The sequence below is a fragment of the Berghia stephanieae genome, chromosome 14 (assembly GCF_034508935.2).
Source record: "Berghia stephanieae isolate SIO BIC M18660-M18661 chromosome 14, UCSD_Bste_1.3, whole genome shotgun sequence".
In the NCBI taxonomy this organism is placed as follows: domain Eukaryota; kingdom Metazoa; phylum Mollusca; class Gastropoda; order Nudibranchia; family Aeolidiidae; genus Berghia; species Berghia stephanieae.
The window spans coordinates 26,562,939-26,582,938 of NC_088373.1; the positions used below are offsets into that span (position 1 = coordinate 26,562,939).

General features: G+C 38.4%; 1 protein-coding gene across 1 annotated transcript in view; it reads left to right on the top strand.

The window, feature by feature from the left end:
* Nucleotides 1-20,000, top strand: part of LOC144960023 (uncharacterized) — a 117,572-nt gene that overhangs the window by 23,221 nt on the left and 74,351 nt on the right. The window contains exons 8-13 of the mRNA XM_078892966.1: nucleotides 2,624-2,716; nucleotides 5,621-5,947; nucleotides 9,773-9,955; nucleotides 13,072-13,164; nucleotides 15,341-15,682; nucleotides 18,590-18,772. Coding sequence (XP_078749092.1) covers nucleotides 2,624-2,716; nucleotides 5,621-5,947; nucleotides 9,773-9,955; nucleotides 13,072-13,164; nucleotides 15,341-15,682; nucleotides 18,590-18,772 — 1,221 coding nt within the window. The remainder of the gene's footprint in view (nucleotides 1-2,623; nucleotides 2,717-5,620; nucleotides 5,948-9,772; nucleotides 9,956-13,071; nucleotides 13,165-15,340; nucleotides 15,683-18,589; nucleotides 18,773-20,000) is intronic.

The following is a 20,000-nucleotide window of genomic DNA, read 5'->3' on the forward strand; positions in this document are numbered from 1 at the left end:
GGGTTCAGGAAATAAGTAATGCTCGACAAACGGGTAAAGAGCGCGATGATTTATTCTCCATTGGTGACAACTCAGAGCAGTTATAGCAATAGGGAATGAGATTAGCGGAAGAGTAGCGTCCCTTGATTGGACGTCACCTTACAGAGAGAACATCATGATGGTTTTGCGCATGCGTCTCTCTCGTCCTCGCTTTCGGTGAAGTGTCTCATGCCGCTTTCACCAGAAGCGAGGACGAGAGACGCATGCGCAAAACCATATTGACGTTCTCTCTCTAATAACTTCTCCGCCGGTGATATCCAATCAAGGGACGCTACTCTTCCACTAATCTCATTCCCTATAGTCACCGTATTCCTGATGCTCAAAGGGAAAAAACCAAAAAAATGTGATGATAAGGTCAAAGCAATGATTATACATACCGGGTTGTTTCCCATGAATATATATTGTCCAATACAATTTGGCCATTAATTTTTTGGATTTTTCGGGCAGAGAATTCCAGATTCGAATGGTGCTTTGGAAAAAAAAAAATTGAGATGAGCATTAATTCGTGGCTTCTGTGTGGGGTTACTGGCCTCCCATAGTGGGCAGGGTGGTACTTACTGTGTCTTCTACCCCCTATATATCTTTTTTCCAACTTGCTTTCCGTCTTTGTCTTGGAATGAGATTACTTGGTTTTGTCCTTGTCCTGGTCGGATGCCATGGCTGAGAGGGAAACAGTCAAATGTATAGTTTGTTTTGGGAGATTATATTTTTTCTTTGTAAACCATCTCTCTGTTATGCACTATATTATGTTTTCTTTATATTGTATATGTTTTGTAAAACATTTGAGTGTAATCATCCTAGTGGGGACCTGTGCTTGTGTCTGGATGAGACTTTTAGTGATCTCAAACTAAGCACTTTGATAGCGAGCTCTTGGAATCTACATCTGGTTCCTATTTGAACCAATTCCCCCTCGTCATAACTTTTCTTTGGTGCTTTAATTGCAATTCTAGAACTTTTGATTAACCCATTTTCTTCCTTTTTACTGGCACTGATATAACCTTAATGTGTTGCAAGCGCCGTAAAAACCCTTAAAAAACAATCAAACATTTCGTGACTTGGGTCCTGGTGTGAGTACTTTTTTCTTTCGTTTTGAAAAAGGCTATCAATTTGGAACGTTGTAAGTCCCTTCATCATCATCATCATTATCATTGCCTTTTTCACCCTGGGTCAGGGTATAGGCCACAGACAAACAGTTTCTATCCTTCTCTATCCTGGGCTAACTTTTTTTTTATCTCATTCCATGTCTTATCACTTCTCTGTATATCAAACTCTTCGGTCGCCCAAGCTAAAAAAAAGGATAAGGTTTGTCTGCGTTTCTGAAACGGTTTGAGTTTTACGGAAAGGGGTGTTAACCCTTCGCCAACCCCCAACCTGGAGGGCTAGGTGACTCAAAGATGGGGGAATCACACACCATTAGTCGCCTTTTACGATACTCGCTGCGAGGACGAGAGACGCATGCGCACAACCAACATGACGTTATCTCTCTAATAACCTTTCCGCCGATGACGTCACAGACGATGGGTGACGTCCAATCAAGGGACGCTACTCTTCCGCTAATCTCATTCCCTATCCTTGACCCTCTCAATTGAGGGACTCCTTGACGGGCCTAAAAAACGGACTTTGGCTTTTCGGATAGAGCGTCTTTATTCACAATAGTTGTTCTATAGCACCATGATAAAATCTATGTCCAATCATCGACGTTTGTAACGATAGGATACAGGGAAATATAACACTTTATTAGTTATCAATTTAGACATATATTATTAATTAATTAAGCTTTTTAATTTAGCTTTTATATAGCATAATATCCACTTAATGTGCTCAAAGCGCTTTTCAAAGTGTTCCTGGCCAACAGCAACATTTAACGCCTGCAGGCGGTATTGTAATTTTTTTCGGACAGAGACAACGCTGTTAACGGCCCGATACTCATTTTTACAGCGGAGCACGGTGAGAGAATTTGAGTAAAGAGCCTTTTCCAAGGACTCAACTATGCATCAAACCCAGGGCCTTCCGATCCGAAAGCGAGTGTCATATCACTAGACCACATATTGAAATTCAATGTTATTATTATTATTATTATTATTATTATTATTATTATTATTATTATTATTATTATTATTATTATTATTATTATTATTATCATTATTATTATTATTATTATTATTATTATTATTATTATTATTATTATTATTATTATTATTATTATTATTATTATTATTATTTTATTATTATTATTATCATTTATTATTATTATTATTATTATTATTATTATTATTATTATTATTATTATTTTATTATTATTATTATTATTATTATTATTATTATTATTATTATTATTATTGTTATTATTATCATTAATTATTATTATTATTATTAATTATTTTTATTATCATCATCATCATCTTCATCATCATCATCATCATCATCATCATCATCATCATCATCATCATCATCATCATCATCATATTATTATTATTATTATTATTATTATTATTATTATTATTATTATTATTATTATTATTATTATTATTATTTTGATCTGCCTCGCAAAATGAAAACTTTGTTAAAATTCTTGACTCAACAGAATTTACCTCAACTCTCAAACGGACGTGCGTCGCTGTGCTGTACTTTGACGACAGTGAAGTGACCAACAGCTCCATCACCTTTCATTATGCGTGTAAGTAATATTGTTTTTGTTTTTTTGTTTTTTTTTAAGCTAATCATTCTGGATCGGTTTTTTTGGCATCCCATAGTGGGCAGATAGGTACTTATTGCAAAAAAAAACAAAAAACAAAAAAAAAATAAAAAGATGAGAGTTTTTTTGTTGTTTTTTTTACATAGCGTAATATCCACTCCAAGCATTGCCATCTAATTACATGTGTATTAAAGTGACAAAAGAGGCGAGAACAGGCACTGGCGTGAGGTCTGAAAATGTGTGTATGAAAAAATATTTTAAAAAACTGAGCTGTTTTATAAAGCGCAATATCCACTAAACGTACTCAAAGCGCTTTATAAGGGGTCCTAAGCCAACAGCAACACTTAACATGTAGGACGAGACATGAAACGTGTTAGGCCATATTCGATTGTTTTAGGACAGAGCAACGCTGTTAACGGCCTGATACTCATTTTACACATGGGTACGGTGAGAAAATTTGAGTGAGGAGGCCTTTTCAAGGACCGAACTATTCCCCTCCCCGAGCAAGGCTCGAACCCAGAGCCTTCCGATCCAAAGCGAGTGCCATATCATTAGACCACATAGCCACACATATTATTATTGTGTCTTCCATACCATTGCATTTGTTTTCCAATTGTTTTCTATGTTTGTCTTGGAAGGAAATTACTTAGTTTTGGCTGGAGTCCTTGGCTGAGAGGGAAACATTTGAATGTATAATTATAGTTTTCGGAGATATTTCTTTTTTTCCTTGTAAATCATCTCTCTGTTATGTAGAGTGTCTTATTGTTTTGTTGAATAAAAAAATAAATTATGCCCTTTCGCCACGACATCATAAGATATCGTCGCCTAGCCATTCCACGAAGGAATATAGATAAGTCATCAAAGAAGATGCCTGATGTCAACAGGAATCACCCATGTTGTCCAATTGAGAACATTGGGGGTTAATAATCTTGCCCACGGACAAAAATAAAAGTGTCTGAAGCCGGGCTCGAACCCCAGATCTTCCTGGTCACAGTGTAATGCCTTACTCGGCCACTTCGCTCCCCTGGGAAATATTACATTGTTGAACAAATGATCTGTAAACATTTGAGCGTATTCCTCTTATTGGGGACTAGTGCTTGCGTCAGGATGAGCCTTTTAGGTGATCTCAAACTTTGCACAATGTCAGAATGCTCTTGGAATCTACATCGGTTTCCTATCTGTCCCAAATTTACCTTTGTCTTAGCTTTCTCGTGTGCTTTTAATTATAAATATATAACTTTTATACTTTCCCGTGTTCTACTCTTTTACTGACGCTGAAATGGCCTAAATTAAATGTGTCCCAAGCGCCGTAAAACCCTTGAAGACAAACAAAAACAATTACTGCTGGATTATGTTTTTACTATCTAATTGCATGGGTATTAACCCTCTCCTTACCACCTGCAGGAAAATCGTCTGATAGCGTGCTAAACATCTGTTTCCTATTCTTACCGATTCCATTTATCTTCCCATTTCTCGATCATGTCCCATTTTCTGTCATTATAACGGCGTTGAATATAACCTAAATGTGTCACAAGCGCTGTAAAACCCTTTTAAAAAAATCAAACAACAACAAAAAAACATGTCTTGTTGCTATGCCTAGCAAGCATCTGACATGGATGCCCTTTGTACTATTGTCTGATAGTGTTAACATTCAGTGCATACACTTTTGAAAATTAAGCCAATTATGGTATATTTTATTAAAACTGGCTGGGTGGGATTCCTGACCTCCCATAGTGGGCAGAGAGGCACTTACTGTATTTTCTATCCCCCTATCGCTGTTTTACAATTTTGCCCTCTGTCTTTGTCTTTCCCGGAGTCCTTGGCTGGGAGGGAAACAGTCAAATGTATAGTTATTGTATTGGGAGATTTTTTCCTAGTAAATCATCTGTCTGTCATGTATTATTATATTTGTTATTTTGAATTCATAATGTACGCATTTGAGTGTAGTCCTCTTAGTGAGATCCTGTGTTCGTGTCTGGATGAGGCTTTTAGGTGATCTCAAACTATGCACAATGATGGTATTCTCTTGGAATCTACACCTATTCCCTATTTGTACCATTCCCCTTTGTCTTATTTTTTTTCCTATGGTGCTTTAATTGTAATTCTGTTATACTATCCAATTTTCTTCCTTTTTACTGGCGCTGATATGATCTAAATGTCTTGCAAACCATGTAAAACCCTTCAAAAACAAAACAAACAATTAAAACTGGTCGACAGAATAAATTACAACCCTGATAACCACCGATGACCGTAGCCCAACAACCCATAGCTAACCTAAGTACTAATTCTCCTGTCACACGAAACAAACAGATCAAAAATCCTGCGCATCACTCACAATTTTAATTAAAATCAAAGTTCAAATTTCTATTTTCAAGCAATTGCCAATACCACCCATACAATAAAAAAGAATTTCCAACTAACAAATCTAAACAGTTAATAATTATAATAGACCAAAAGACGAGAAAGATTTATACAGACGATTGAAAAAAAATCATGGTATTGTCAGGTTGTGCATTATTTCTCCATTCATGTGTCAAAATATTGTGATAATTACTCAGTAACTGTGGAACTTACATATTAGTCTGTTTTGCATGTACAAGAGTACCTATGGAATTAAGGAGCGTTCGCCAGTTGACAGGAAATAAATAGTCAAGGGGACGGAAGGGACTAAAGAAACAGGAAGTATTCTGATTGGAACGCTCAGAACATCCATTCTCATCAATAGAAAACAAAAAATCACTCTTCTTTGGCTTCTGTTGCCTCTCTTTTTCCCCATTTCCTTCCACTACTCCCCATTTCTCTCAATGTCTCTCTATTTCTCTCAAATTTTCTCCATTTCTCTTTAAATCTCGTTATTATAACTTTCTTACGAATGTTTCTTTCCAGACGGGCCCACAGAGATGAAAGCAATTGTGAACTCTTCCACTGTGTTACAGTCTGATACCGTACCATTGACTTGTTTCAATATTTATGGAGATGCTCCCCATGACAAAACAAATGTCTCTGTATTCATAACTGATATCAATGATAATGGTCGCCAAGTCTTCAATGCTCAATGTGCGGAAATACCAGCTAATATGGGACCACTTGTATATCATTGTGGCAACTGGACGGCGGGAAATGCTTCTAGATATAATGTAACCTGTAGCGGAGTGAATGGGATATACCCTGAAGAGTTTAACGCCTCCCATACAATTACGATGACTGTTCAAGGTTAGTTTTTTATCTGTATAACCGTACTCTGGGAAAAAAAATATATTTAAAAATTTGACCAGAAAACTCGTCCTTCAAATATCAATCGAATTAAATGATCCTCATCTAGCCGAAAACTTTCAAACATGGACTTCGACACGTTTTTAAATACGAGTTTTTCCAGGGTAGGGTAGTTACAGTTCGATAAATAATAATGATACTAACGTGAAGCTGAAATCGTGACGTCACAACCTTATTTCATCCGGTTCCAAACTCAATGGAAGTGTGAAACTAATCTTCCGAAGAGTGATTAAACAATGAATAGGTTACATATTAATGCATATTGGGGGCAGCATGGCTCAGCGGTACGGTCTTTGCTTCGTATCCGAAAGGCACCCAGTTAGATCACCCGCCGCTGCGCTGTGTGGCCTTGGGCAAGTCACCTCGCCTCAGCTCAATTAGCGGCGCTGCACTGCGGCTAACGCCTTGGTTAGTCCTGTCTTCCCTCGGAATAGACCCTAGAGACAAATTTCCCCTATGGGATGAGTAAAGGGAATTCTATTTATTTATTTATGTTATTAAATCATAGTGTGCTATAATTATCTTAGTAGCAGAATGCATAGGCGTATTCTTATGATAAGAGGGCGTAAAAGAGCGAGGATGGTCGATATTCTTTTGAGGATCAGCATATATTTAGACTAGAAAATCATCATCATCATATTTTGTCGCTCCAACACCGAACTCACTCCACAGAATTTGTGGAGCAACCATTAGGTCATGGTCAGTGCAGCTGGGCTCATCCTCGCTTTCTCTAAGGATGTGCTCCATCGTCTGCTCTGGGCATCCACATGTACACAATCTAGTCTCAGCCAGCCCCCACTTTTTCATGCTTCCAGCTGTTCTCCCAATTTTTGCCCGTGCTCTGTTGTTCAGTGTTACCCATTCATTCCCGGGGAGCTCAGTTCCGTGGGGCAGTTCTTCTCTCGGATATTCGACAGCTTCATTTGCATGATTGTCCCACTCCCTCTATGTGGAAAGTCTGTATACAGCTGCATGGTCTGGGTTGATGCTTTCCTCCGGCATGAAATACCATAATCACTCTCAAATCTGAAGAACAAATTACACAATGTTTGTATTCAGTCCTCCGAAGGACTAATTTCACACTTCCAAGATTGGAACAATCATTTTAACATCACAACAGCGTTCCTCGGTCTAATGAAATTGAACATTTAAAATAAAATTGAGCATTTATATAGCGCAATATCCACTAAACGTGCTGAAAGCGCTTTATAAGGAGTCCCTAATCAACAGCAACACTTAACATGTCGAACAAGACCTGACGTCAGTTAGGCGATATAATATTTTTTTTATCGTACAGAGACAACGCTGTTAACGGCCAGGTACTCACTTTACACCTGAGTACGGTGAGTAAAAGTGAGGAAAGAGTCTTTTCCAAGGACGAACTATGCACCGAGCGAGGCTCGAACCCAGGACCTTCCGATCCGAAAGCGAGTGTCATACCACTCGACCACATAGCCGCACATAGAGATCATCCCCATTGCAAAACCGTTTCCGCCACATTTTTTAGCTTCCCTGACTTCGGACAGAGCTGCATTTTTGAGATGAAAATCGGTTTGGACGAATGCAATCCCTCAAGGGATCGGGGCCATCGACTCCTCGACACTGGGGGAGAAGTTGCCAGATTTTTCTACCAGCAAGAGGAGACATTGGGTGGCAGCCAATCGGCTATGTCGAGGACCTGCCTCACGGAACGCTCACTTCATCATTGGAGGCTTGCAACCTGTCCAACATGTACCCGTTGTGGTCAAGAACCCGAGACCGCAGAGCATCCAGTTGAACGGTGCGTTGTGACGAAGGTTGCCGGCGGTTCACGACCGTGCACCATTACGGCGATGAGTTTGCGTCCTGGATAGATCGTCATAAATAAATAAATAAATAAATAAATTAATAAATAAATAAATAAATAAATAAATAAATAAAAAGTACAATTCTCTTTATTCATCCCATAGGGGAAATTTGTCTCTACGGTATATTCCAAGGGAAGACTGGAATAACCCAGGCGTCAGCCGCAGTGCAGCACCGCATATTGATCTAGGGCGAGGTGACTTGCTTAAGGCCACACGTGTGATCGAACTCGTTACCTTTCGGGCACGAAGCAAATACTGTACCGCCAACCCACGCTGCCGCCCATAGTAATGAGAGAACCATTAGAAGCTGCTGATCTTTAGGACTCGACTATCCATATTGCTTGGTAAAAAAAAAAAATTATCTATTACGCCCTTCCGTATTGCACAGTGCGACGCCGTGCTTTGGGCATTGCATGGAGGAATATCGACAATCCACAGGTCGACAGGAATCATCAATGTTGTCCAAAGGGAGCAAATTCGGGGTTAAGGGGGAAGATCAGTCAAATTTTTAGGATTTAGGGTGAAAATATCGTTTACTTTTTTCTTTCGTCATTGTATAGACAAATGATCGAAAAATCGATTTATTTTTGACATCTAAATTGTCAAAAATCATTATAAAAGTGATTACAATACAGTTACAGTAGGCATGGTACATTCGTGTTTCAAGACCATATTTTTTTTTGTTGCCTAAAAACGCTAATTTTTACAACTTAGTCACGTTACTTTCTATTTATACAAGCATATTACGTTTGGTATCTATGGAAAGATCGTTTCTCGCTTGTTATTATTAGTCCACAATCTTCCTAAGAAAAAGAATAATGAAAGTGCCTGAAGCTGGTCTCGAACCCAGGACCATCCGGGTGTCAGTGGAATGTCTGAACGACTGGAACCCATGTAGTTAAAAAGGTTCATAGAAGGATGAAATATAGAAACATGCATAATTGAGTATTCAGTCGCCAACAGCCTTGTCTCTGAAGGAAAAAAGAATTGTAATAGCGCCTTACAGGCATCATGTGCCGTCTTACAAGTTGTGTCAGTGTTGCTGTTGGCTCATGACCTCTTATGAAACGCCCGGAGTATATTTCAGGGGCCATCTCAGTATAGAAAAGCTCTCGTGATCTATGGAAAGAATGAAATTAACGTCACAGAGCTCCTCTTTGTTATTGTTTTGACTCAGCTATTTTGGTGATTAGTTCTCACTAAATCAAATAAATCAGGCTACTAACGCTCAAGGTTCCAAATAATTTGTGTGTTCGTGACGTTATGCACACACACACACAGACACACACACACAGACACACACACGCACACACACACACACACATATATATATATATATATATATATATATATTGTTGACTTCAACAACAAGCAACAACACACAACAAACCAAACTCATGTAACACACAGTCCTGACGATGGCTGAAAAGGCCTGAAACATCGATGTAGACTGACTCCAACATTTTGGTAAATATTAAAATAATAATTCGCTCCATTGCAACATGTCGAGCACTTTTCGTACCATATTTGTATCAAACACAATTCAATATATATATATATATATATATATATATATATATATATATATATATATATATAGTTCGAAGATGACGTCACACAGGTCTTTGTTATTGTTTTTGCCATCCGCGTTTATGAGTAATGCTCAGTGAACTGTATTAACCTGACTGTAAACGGTCATGGATACACACAGTTTTGTGTGTTGGTCCGTTATACTTCCAGATGGCAATGTTATGAGCTTCTTAGCCAAGTGCATACTATCTATATGTATATATATATATATATATATATATATATATATATATATATATATATATATATATATATATTATATATGGGTGGTGGTTGTTGTGAGTGAGTATTTTACCTATACATCAACCTTTTTTTTTACTTCTTCCAGCGCTGCCAATAGCAAGTCTTGCTGGTTCTTGTCCTATGGATTCTTTCGCGGGTACTGAGCTGACGTGCAGCTGTGAGATCATTACACCGGGGTACCCCGATCCCGGACAAGCTTTTTGGTACGACGATACTGGTACATTCATCATCTCTGGAAATCCTGCTAACCTAACAGTGACCTCTGCAGGTAAGTATAACGATTTACTTACATTTTAAAGCATTTTGAGCACGTTTAGTGGATATTGATTGCTCTTTATAAAAGCTCAAAATTTTGGGTTTTTTTAACCTCTTTTTTCGTCATCCCTTTTTTCTTTTTTCTTTATATCTATTTACCTTTCGTTCTTTCTTACCTTATATCTATCTATCTATCTATCTATCTATCTATCTATCTATCTATCTATCTATCTATCTATCTATCTATCTATCTATCTATCTGTCTGTCTGTCTGTCCATCTTTCGATCTATCTTTCGATCTATCTATCTATCTATCTATCTCTGTCTGTCTCTCTATCTATCTATGTATCTTTCGATCTATCTTTCGATCTATCTCTCTCTATCTACCTATCTAACTATCTATCTCTCTCTCTCTATCTATCTATCTATCTATCTATCTATCTATCTATCTATCTATCTATCTCTCTATCTATCTATCTCTCCATCTATATCTCTATCTATCTATCTATCTATTATCTTTCTATCCATCTATCTATCTATCTATCTATCTATCTATCTATCTATCTGTCTGTCTGTCTGTCCATCTTTCGATCTATCTTTCGATCTATCTATCTATCTATCTATCTATCTATCTCTGTCTGTCTGTCTACCTATCTATGTATCTTTCGATCTATCTTTCGATCTCTCTCTCTCTCTATCTACCTATCTAACTATCTATCTATCTCTCTTTCTCTATCTATCTATCTATCTATCTATCTATCTATCTATCTATCTATCTATCTATATATATATCTGTCTATCTATCTCTCTATCTATCTATCTCTCCATCTATATCTCTATCTATCTATCTATTATCTATCTATCCATCTATCTACGAGGGCTCTTTCATAATTAACCGAAAAATGCCTGTAAAATCCGCGTTTTTTCTGCTATCAACAAAATTCTTGCACGTGTTCATACCTTGACTCGTCCTTAATTTCTCTACGTAACAGCCAAGTCTGTCGACACACTTCTGCCAACGCCGCACCATGGAATAGATACCCTCTCGGAAGAAATTTCCGTCAAGGTTTTGTAGCCATTTCCGCACATGGTCAACAAGCTCTTCATCGACATCAAAGCGCTTTCCTGCCAGCTCACGTTTCAGTGGCCCAAAGAGGTGATAATCAGATGGTGCGAGGTCTGGACTGTGTGGTGGGTGTGGCAAAATCTCCCATCCATATTTCTCTAGCCAACCTTGCGTCACTCGTGCTGTGTGGGGTGTAGCGTCGTCGTGTTGCAAAAGACCCCGTTGGTCAACTGCCCTGGGCGCTTTCTGCGAATGGCCTCCCTAAGCTTGTCAAGAGTTTGGCAGTACCTTGCAGCATTGATTGTTTCTCCAGGTTGTAAGGTTTCGAACAGAATAACACCACGACTGTCCCAGAAAACAGTTCCCATTATTTTCTTTGCTGACCGCATGACTTTGAATTTCTTCGCGACAGGTGAGGATGGGTTTCCATGTCATCGAATCTTGCTTTGTTTCTGGGGTGCAATGGTGCAACCAAGTCTCATCACCGGTGACTATGCTGTCAAGAAAAGTCACATCGTACCCTAGAAAGTCTCCGCCGGCGTTGGCAGTATGCCCGTGAACCCTGCGTGAGCTCTTGCTTCTTCTCAAAAGTTCCCTGCAGATGTCCAATCTTTGTTCTTTATGATTGTCTGTCAATTGCTTAGGAACCCATCTTGCGCTGACTTTTCTGTAGCCAAGTTCATCAAATACAATTCTATGGGCAGAAGTTTCCGAAATTTTAAGACTGCTTGCGATTTCATGAAGTTTCAACCTCCTGTCTTGACGAATAAGCTCATCAACTCGCTTCACATTGTCTTCTGACGTCGCAGTTATCGAACGCCCTCTCCCTTCCCTGTCTGTCAAGTCGGAATGGCCGGCTTCAAACAAATTACACCAGTGATAGACTTGTGTACAGCTTATAACATCTCACCATATACACTCTGGAGTTCTTTATGAATTTCGGTAGGATTCAGACTTTTGGCATTCAAAAAACGTATGACAGCTCTGATTTCCTCCTTTGACCAAGTTTCAAGGTGGACCGCCATCTTTAAAATCGTCTAGAAATTCATTGTGCAAAATGATGCACTTCATAATTTCTGGGAATATCCGTAAGGAAATAAGGAATATCATGTCGTTTACAGAATTAAAAAATCTCCACTGGTTGCTGAGTAATGGGCATTTTTCGGTTATTTCTGAAAGAGCCCTCGTATCTATCTATCTATCTATCTATCTATCTATCTATCTCTCTCTCTCTCTCTCTATAATTATATATATATATATATATATATATATATATATATATATATATATCTACCTATCTATCTATTTATCTATCTGTCTGTCTGTCTGTCTGTCTGTCTGTCTGTCTATCTATCTATTTATTCATACTGACCAAAAAATGACGTCAAAATGCCAGTCTTTTGCCACAAAAGAAAACAAATCGTGAGTTGTATTCAATAGTTCAACCAATGAAATAACTTGTTTCCATGGGCTCTACTAATGACAACTCACTAGGCGGTGCAAAAACCAAATAATGACGTCAAACTGCCAGTCCTTTTGGATTTCAGTATCAGGCTATAACATAACGATGGCTACGGTTCTAGCGTTATTTTTTGTTCAGTATCAGGCCATAACTTTACCAAGGCCACGTTCTAGTGGCATGCTTTAAGTTAACGATGGCTACGCACTAATAGGCTTCAACAGTCGTGACGTCATTTCCCTCGTAATGACGCAAGTAACTTAGTAACCGGTTCTAAACTATCGGAACAATGGCGGACGCGCTTATGAAATACATCTCAGACGAGCATAAAAGTGTATCCAGTGGAGCAAAACATTATAAGTCTGTTCATGTTTTGACTTTTATACATTCAGATCACATGACATGTGAAAAAGTTCTAGCCAGCATGAAGAATAAAAAGTATCGATTTTCTTTGTTTAGAACCAAGCTGCTCGTTGCTGGGCGGACGTGACATCAGACTGTTGAATCCTATTCATTTACAATTTTTAAAAATATCATTATCCTACACCAGTGCCTGCTCCATAATTTCTCAATTCAATAATCGTATCATTTTGTTTCTTTCAAGTCGTGAACTCCGCTGGAACAAAATTATACAAATGTCGGGCACAATCTTCAGTGGGAGATGGTGACTTTATAGAGTATGCAGCAAAACTGGTTTGTAAGTTTATCATCATCATCATCATCATCATCATCATCATCATCATCATCATCATCATCATCATTGCCTTTTTCACCCTAGGTCAGGGTATAGGCCACATACAGGTTCCATCCTTCTCTATCCTGAGCTAACTTCTTTTTTTTTATCTCGTTCCATGTCTTATCACTTCTCTGTTTATCAGCTTCTTTAATTCTTCTCCATGGTCCCTGTGCCCTTCCCCTTGATCCTTTGCCCTGAGGGTTCCACTCCAATACTTTCTTTGTTAAAGTGGGGTTATTCTTTCTAAGAGTGTGTCCAATCCACCTCCAGTTACTAGAATGTAATGAACGAAACTGAACACATTTCAAGATCCTTTTGCTTGCGGACAAAATGTGACAATGACTTATCTACTTTCTATCTGGATTTTAACTAATGATAATGTATTCATGTCATTATTACTATTGTTGTTGTTTTAATATGCGCTATGTGGTTTTGTGGAATGCCACTTGCTCTCGGATCGGAAGGCCCTCGGTTCGAGCCTAGCTCGGTGCATAGTTGATTCGTTGCAAAATGATCTTAACTCACATTCTCTCACCGTATTCAGGTGTAAAATGAGTACCTGGTCGTTATCCGCGCTGTTCCTGTCCGACTAAATTGTAATATCGCCTAAGAGGCGTGACTTCCTTCCTATATGTTAAGTATTGCAGTTGGCCAGGACTGACTGCTTTTAAAGCGCCTTGAGCATGTTTAGTTAAATGATCAAATTGGCATCCTTCTTTCGCCTGGGATTCCCTAGGCAGGACAAGCCTTTATCATCCCTACCTATAGCTAACTTGAATTCATTGAAAAGTATTTTTATTTTTTTTTTACAAATTGTTAGTTATAAAATAACTAAGAAAATTACTTTGAGGGTTGGAATAAAGGTATTCTTTCACGGGTTTGGATCTATTAAATTCATTTTTTAAAATCGCGGAATAATGCGGCTATGTGGTCTAGTGGTATGACACTCGCTTTCGGATCGGAATGTCCTGGGTTCGAGCCTCGCGCTCGGCGCATAGTTGAGTCCTTGGAAAAGGCTCTTTACTCACATTCTCTCACCGTACTCAGGTGTGAAATGAGTACCTGGCCGTTAACAGCGTTGTCTTCGTCCGAAAACAGGCGTCATGTTCCGTCCTACATGTTAAATGTTGCTGTTGACCAGCGACCCCTTATAAAGCGCTTTGAGCACATTTAGTGGATATTGCCCTATATAAAGCTCAATTAAAAATAATTCACTCGTAAACTCGTGAATTATTTGCCGCGATAAAAATAACTCTTTAAATATATCCAAACCCGTGAAAGAATGCTAAGATATTCATATAATGATTACAATTAATTCATCTCATTGTCGCTCTATTTCTTCACCACGTCTCTCTCTCTCTCTCTCTCTCTCTCTCTCTCTCTCTCTCTCTCTCTCTCTCTCTCTCTCTCTTCCCCCCCCCTCTCTCTCCCCCTCTGTCTCTCTCTCTCTCGCCCTCTCCCCCTCTCTCTCTATCTTTATCTCTCTCTCTCTCTCTCTGTCCCTCTCTCCTTCCCTTGGACACACACATACACAAACACATATTCACACACACCCATACACACACACACACACATGCATTTTACCTAAAGGGAATGAGATTAGCGGAAGAGTAGCGTCCCTTGATTGGACGTCACCCATAGTCAATGACATCACAGGAAGAAAAGTTATTATAGAGAGAACGTCATGTTGGTTGTGCGCATGCGTCTCTCGTCCTCGCTGCGAGGACCTATGTTCTTTTCTTGTTCACCCGAAGAAGGTCAAAGGCCAAAATATCGTTTAGTACTTTGTGTTGAATATTTTATAATAATAATAATAATCTTTTTTGTCCAAATTAAAGGCAATTCATGTGAGGTAAACAATGCTCAGTTTGGTTCATGGTATGAACATCAACACATTTACAAATACAGACACATCCATACACGAACATACACGCTTGCACATTGTTTCTACACATGTATACAAAAGAAATGAGCGTACACACATACATACATTAAAGTAATTTTAATCCCTTTTCTTCTACAAAACATTTCATTGACTCATTTGGGCACGTCTAGAATTTGGTTTTTAATAATTATATACGATTTAAAAGCTTATAACATGGAGACTTGTGTCCTTTTTTATTTTATTTTTCCACAGTTGGACCCACCATCGTGACCATGCGTCCATTGCCATCTTTCATACTGGTCAATACGTCTGTTTCGATTACCCTTGAAATACCCGAATCTGATTTTGCCCCGCGTGACCAAATGACCGCTGGCTGCACTGTGTCTAACTCTAGTGGTGGTAAATCTTTCATTGGGGAATGTTTTGAACCTGCAGGGCCCGCAAGGAAAAAACGCCAAGCCCCCAATCAAGTAATATTCGAATGCAGTGGCTGGACCCCCGCCGTACCCGATAATTATTCCATCTTGTGTGAGGCTCAGCAACGCAATTTTTTTTCACTTAGAGCATCGGACACTAAGTCTGTTGTAATCCATGGTAAGTCCTTCTTGATCACGTGACACAATGTTGTGGTGTTGGTTAATCAAACAAAACATAGCATACTTTTGTAACTCACATTGTTTTTTTAATCGTTTTTTGTTGTTGGCTGAAGAAGGGTTTTGAGCCCGACACGTACTGTTTTTAGTTTGTTGTTCATTTTTCTTTGAATTTGTTATATTCATTTTTGTTCATTACTTTTTGAAATCTGCAGCTTCATTCCAATATCAGAATTTTCTTCTGTGTTTTTTTTTTTTTTTTTTTGATCTTGCAATTTAATAGTAGCCTTCGGACCTATGGTTCCTTCAAAAAGGCTCTTTGCTCACATTCCCTCATCGCACACGGGTGTAAAATGAGTACCTGGAGGCGAACTTGGCTCTGTTGAACAAAAATAAATTGTACTTTCGTCTCTCAAGTCTTGAATTTTCCTAGAACTTATGTACTATTGTTGTCTTGGGACTCTCAGCAAAGCAAATTGAGCACACTTTGGTGGATATTGTGCATTATAAAAGATTAATTTTTATTATTTTGTTTTTAAAGTTGAGCATTTACATAAAGTAACATCCAGCAAAAGTGCGCAAAGCGCTTTACAAGGGGCCCTTGTTTTTTGTTTTTTTTTTCTCTATTTTTTAGCGATATTATATGTGACCGTTCGTCTCAAAACGGTATTATGTCGGGATGGACTAAAAAGTCAAATTATAGTTAAACCGGTCAAAACTATGAAACGTTGGTATTTAGCACAGTAAAATATGATATTCCTTCTCCTCTATAAAGCATATAAACTCAAAGTAAGCATGATATTTATGAATAAAAATTCCATTTTAAGCATCTTAACCATCCCGACTTAATACCGTCTTGAGACGAGGGGTCACATATTTTTTTTCCAATAGAGAAGCCCGACGCTCATTTTACACCTTAATAGTTTGAAATATTGTAGGTAAAGAGCACTTTCCCAGGACTCAACTATGCCGCCCCCTAACCCCCTCCCCCCCCCCTCTTCCCAGAGCGGGACTCGAACCCAGATTTTTCTGATCTGAAGGCGAATGTCTTACAAACAACAAGACTACATAGTTGCACGTTGCACTTGTGTGGGGGTTCCGATAGCTCAGTTGGTAGAGCACTCGCTTCACACGCAAAAAGAACCGAGATCGACGCCGGGTGCAGTCGAGATATTTTTTTTTCTGACTCCCCCCCCCCCCCCCCTCCCACCTCTCTACACCCAGCAGTAAATGAGTAGCTGCGTCTGTTAGATTTGGTGGAAAGTACTTTCCTATTGTTCGTTTCACGCTATGGAATCCGGGATAAGAACCGGTCCATGGACCAAATGGCTCTGAAGTACTACTTTTTAAAAGTATGTTTTAATATCTAACAGTAATTCAACTCACCCAATTCTAGAGATTTTTGCTACTTTTCAAAATTGGGAAAAATGTATTTAGAATGAGCATGTACATAGATATTTTTATTCAACTATCATTAACATGTAAAAACTATAAAACAGTAGCTTTGATACTACGACTATAATTTGTCTCATAAAAATGTAATAAATAGGCATGGGGTAAAAGTAATACCGGGTATACTACGGATATAGTCGGTGTTAGGGTTGAGTGAGTTAAGCAGAAGACATAACATCTATATAATAAACCTCGTGCGGCTATGGTATGACACTTTCTTTCGGATCGGAAGGTCCTTTACTCATTTACTCATATTCTCTCACCTTCCTCATGTGTAAATTGAGTACCTGGCCGTTAACAGCGTTGTCTCTGTCCGAAAAAAAAATGGTAATCTCGTTTTACAGGAGTCATGTCTCGTCCTAAATGTGACCCCTCGTCTCAAGACGGTATTATGTCTGGATGGACCAGATGCTAAAAAGTCAAATTATAATTGGACTGGTCAAAAATATGAAACGTTGGTAATTAGCACAGTAAAATATGATATTCCTTCTCCTCTATAAAGCATATAAACTCAAAGTAAGCATGATATTTATGGATACACATTCTATTTTAAGCATCTTAATCATCCCGACTTAATACCCGTCTTGAGACGAGGGGTCACAAATGTTAATTATTGCTGTTGACTTGGGACCCCTTGTAAAGCGCTTTGAGTACGGTTATTGAGCTTTTTTTTATATAGCCCAATATCCACTAAACGCTCAAAGCGCTTTACAAGGGGTCCCTGATCAACAGCAGCACGTAACATGTAGAATGAGACATGACGCCTGTTAGGCGACTTTGCAAATTTTTAGGACATAAACAACGCTGTCAACAGCCAGGTTTAGTGGATGTGTTGCACTATATAAGAGATTTACAAAATAAATCTAAATCATTCTGATGTCCTGAACAAATTTTATTGAAATAAAGGAACAATGCCCTATTCCGCCATGTGCTAGGCAGGCAGGTACAATGATCAATATGAACCAAATAGAATGAGACATAGATAATGCTATGCACAGGACAAGCATAAGATTATATGGAACACAATAGACTGTGCACAAGGCAAGAGCGATAACTCTACACACTCAACGTGTGTAGTTCAAATTGGATTCAGTAGTCTGATGTCACGTCGCCCGGCAACGGCGGCCATCTTGGTTCTAAACAAAGAAAATCATTACTTTTTATTCTTCAAGCTGGCTAGAACTTTTCATATGTCTTGTGATCAGAATGTGTAAAAGTCAAAACATGATCAAATTTATGTTTTTTTTCCCCTGGATACGCTTTTATGCTCGCCGGAGAAATATTTCATACGGGCGTCCGCCATTGTTCCGATAGTTTAGAGCCAGTTACTAAGTTACCTTGCGTCCTTACGAGGGAAGTGACGTTACGACTGTTGAAGAGTATTAGTAATCGGAAATCAGATTACTACAATCAATTTTTTATTTACTCACACTATTTACTTGTCTATATGTATCAGCCCTGACAACCGTAGCCCTGAATGGCAATTGCCCCACCCAGTACGTCAAGGGAACTAGTGTGTCCTGCACTTGTAACGTCACGGAACCAGGTTATCCCGATGCCGGAGAAGCTCTCTGGTATGCTAATGGTTTGGTGGTAGAACGGGGTTCCACTTCTGCAACATTGACCGTCACTTCAACAGGTAACTTAAGCAGAAGGCATAACTATGTCTATAGTTAAAGACAGTGTACGGTGGAATTCACGTCAGGAGGCCTGGGAAACATTGGTCGTTGATGTATATATATATATATATATATATATATATATATATATATATATATATATATATATATATATATATATATATATATACAAATTGTCACTCACATTTTTTGTGGCAACGAATCGTCTCGGCCACAAAATTGTGAGTGACAATTTGTATCCTATATTAGCTCTAACCATCATTATCGAGCACTTTCGTACCTACGAGTACCCACCAACACTCATATATATATATATATATATATATATATATATATATATATATATATATATATATGTGTGTGTGTGTGTGTGTATGTATGTGTGTGTGTGTGTGTGTGTAAATGAGTAAAAAAAACAACTCAGACTTTCGTTACTACGTAGTCTTGACAAAATGTGATTTGTTATTTTTACTCAATTAATATGCTTTTGAATTGTTAATTTAATTTAAAGAATACTGACTGAACTACATGATATCCATCAATAATTAATCACACACACACACACACACACACACACACACACACACACACATATATATATATATATAACATATAAATAAAATCACTCACATATTTTTGGCCGAGACATATGTTTCTATGCTCCTCATGTCCTCAGTCGGCATATTATGTCCGTAGTGTGCTTTTTTCATTCGAGGGGTCGATGTTTATTTCTCGTGTCCTTCCGTTGTGTTGTTGATTTAGCGGTGATTAGTATTGTAATGGAGTGACATGTTGTAGTGTGTTCTCATTGCGTGTATGTATGAATGTATGTGTGTGTGTGTGTGTGTTGTGTGTGGTGTTAAACATGTGTGTATAATAGAATTTGATGTTAAACTAAAGGAAGTAGTCCTTCAGACCCAATTGGGCCCCTGGGTATTACACTCGCTTTCGGATTAGAAGGTCCAGGGTTCGAGCATCGCGCTCGGCGCATAGTTGAGTCCTTGGAAAAGGCTCTTTACTCACATTCTCTCACCGTACTCAGGTGTAAAATGAGTACCTGGTGGTTAACAGCGTTGTCTTTGTCCGAAAAATTGTTAAATCGCCTAACAGGCGACATGTCCCGTCCTACATGTTAAATGTTACTGTTGACCAGGGCCCCCTTGTAAAGCGCTTTGAGCACATTTAGTGGATATTGCGCTATATAAAGCTCAATTTAGACTAGCAGTC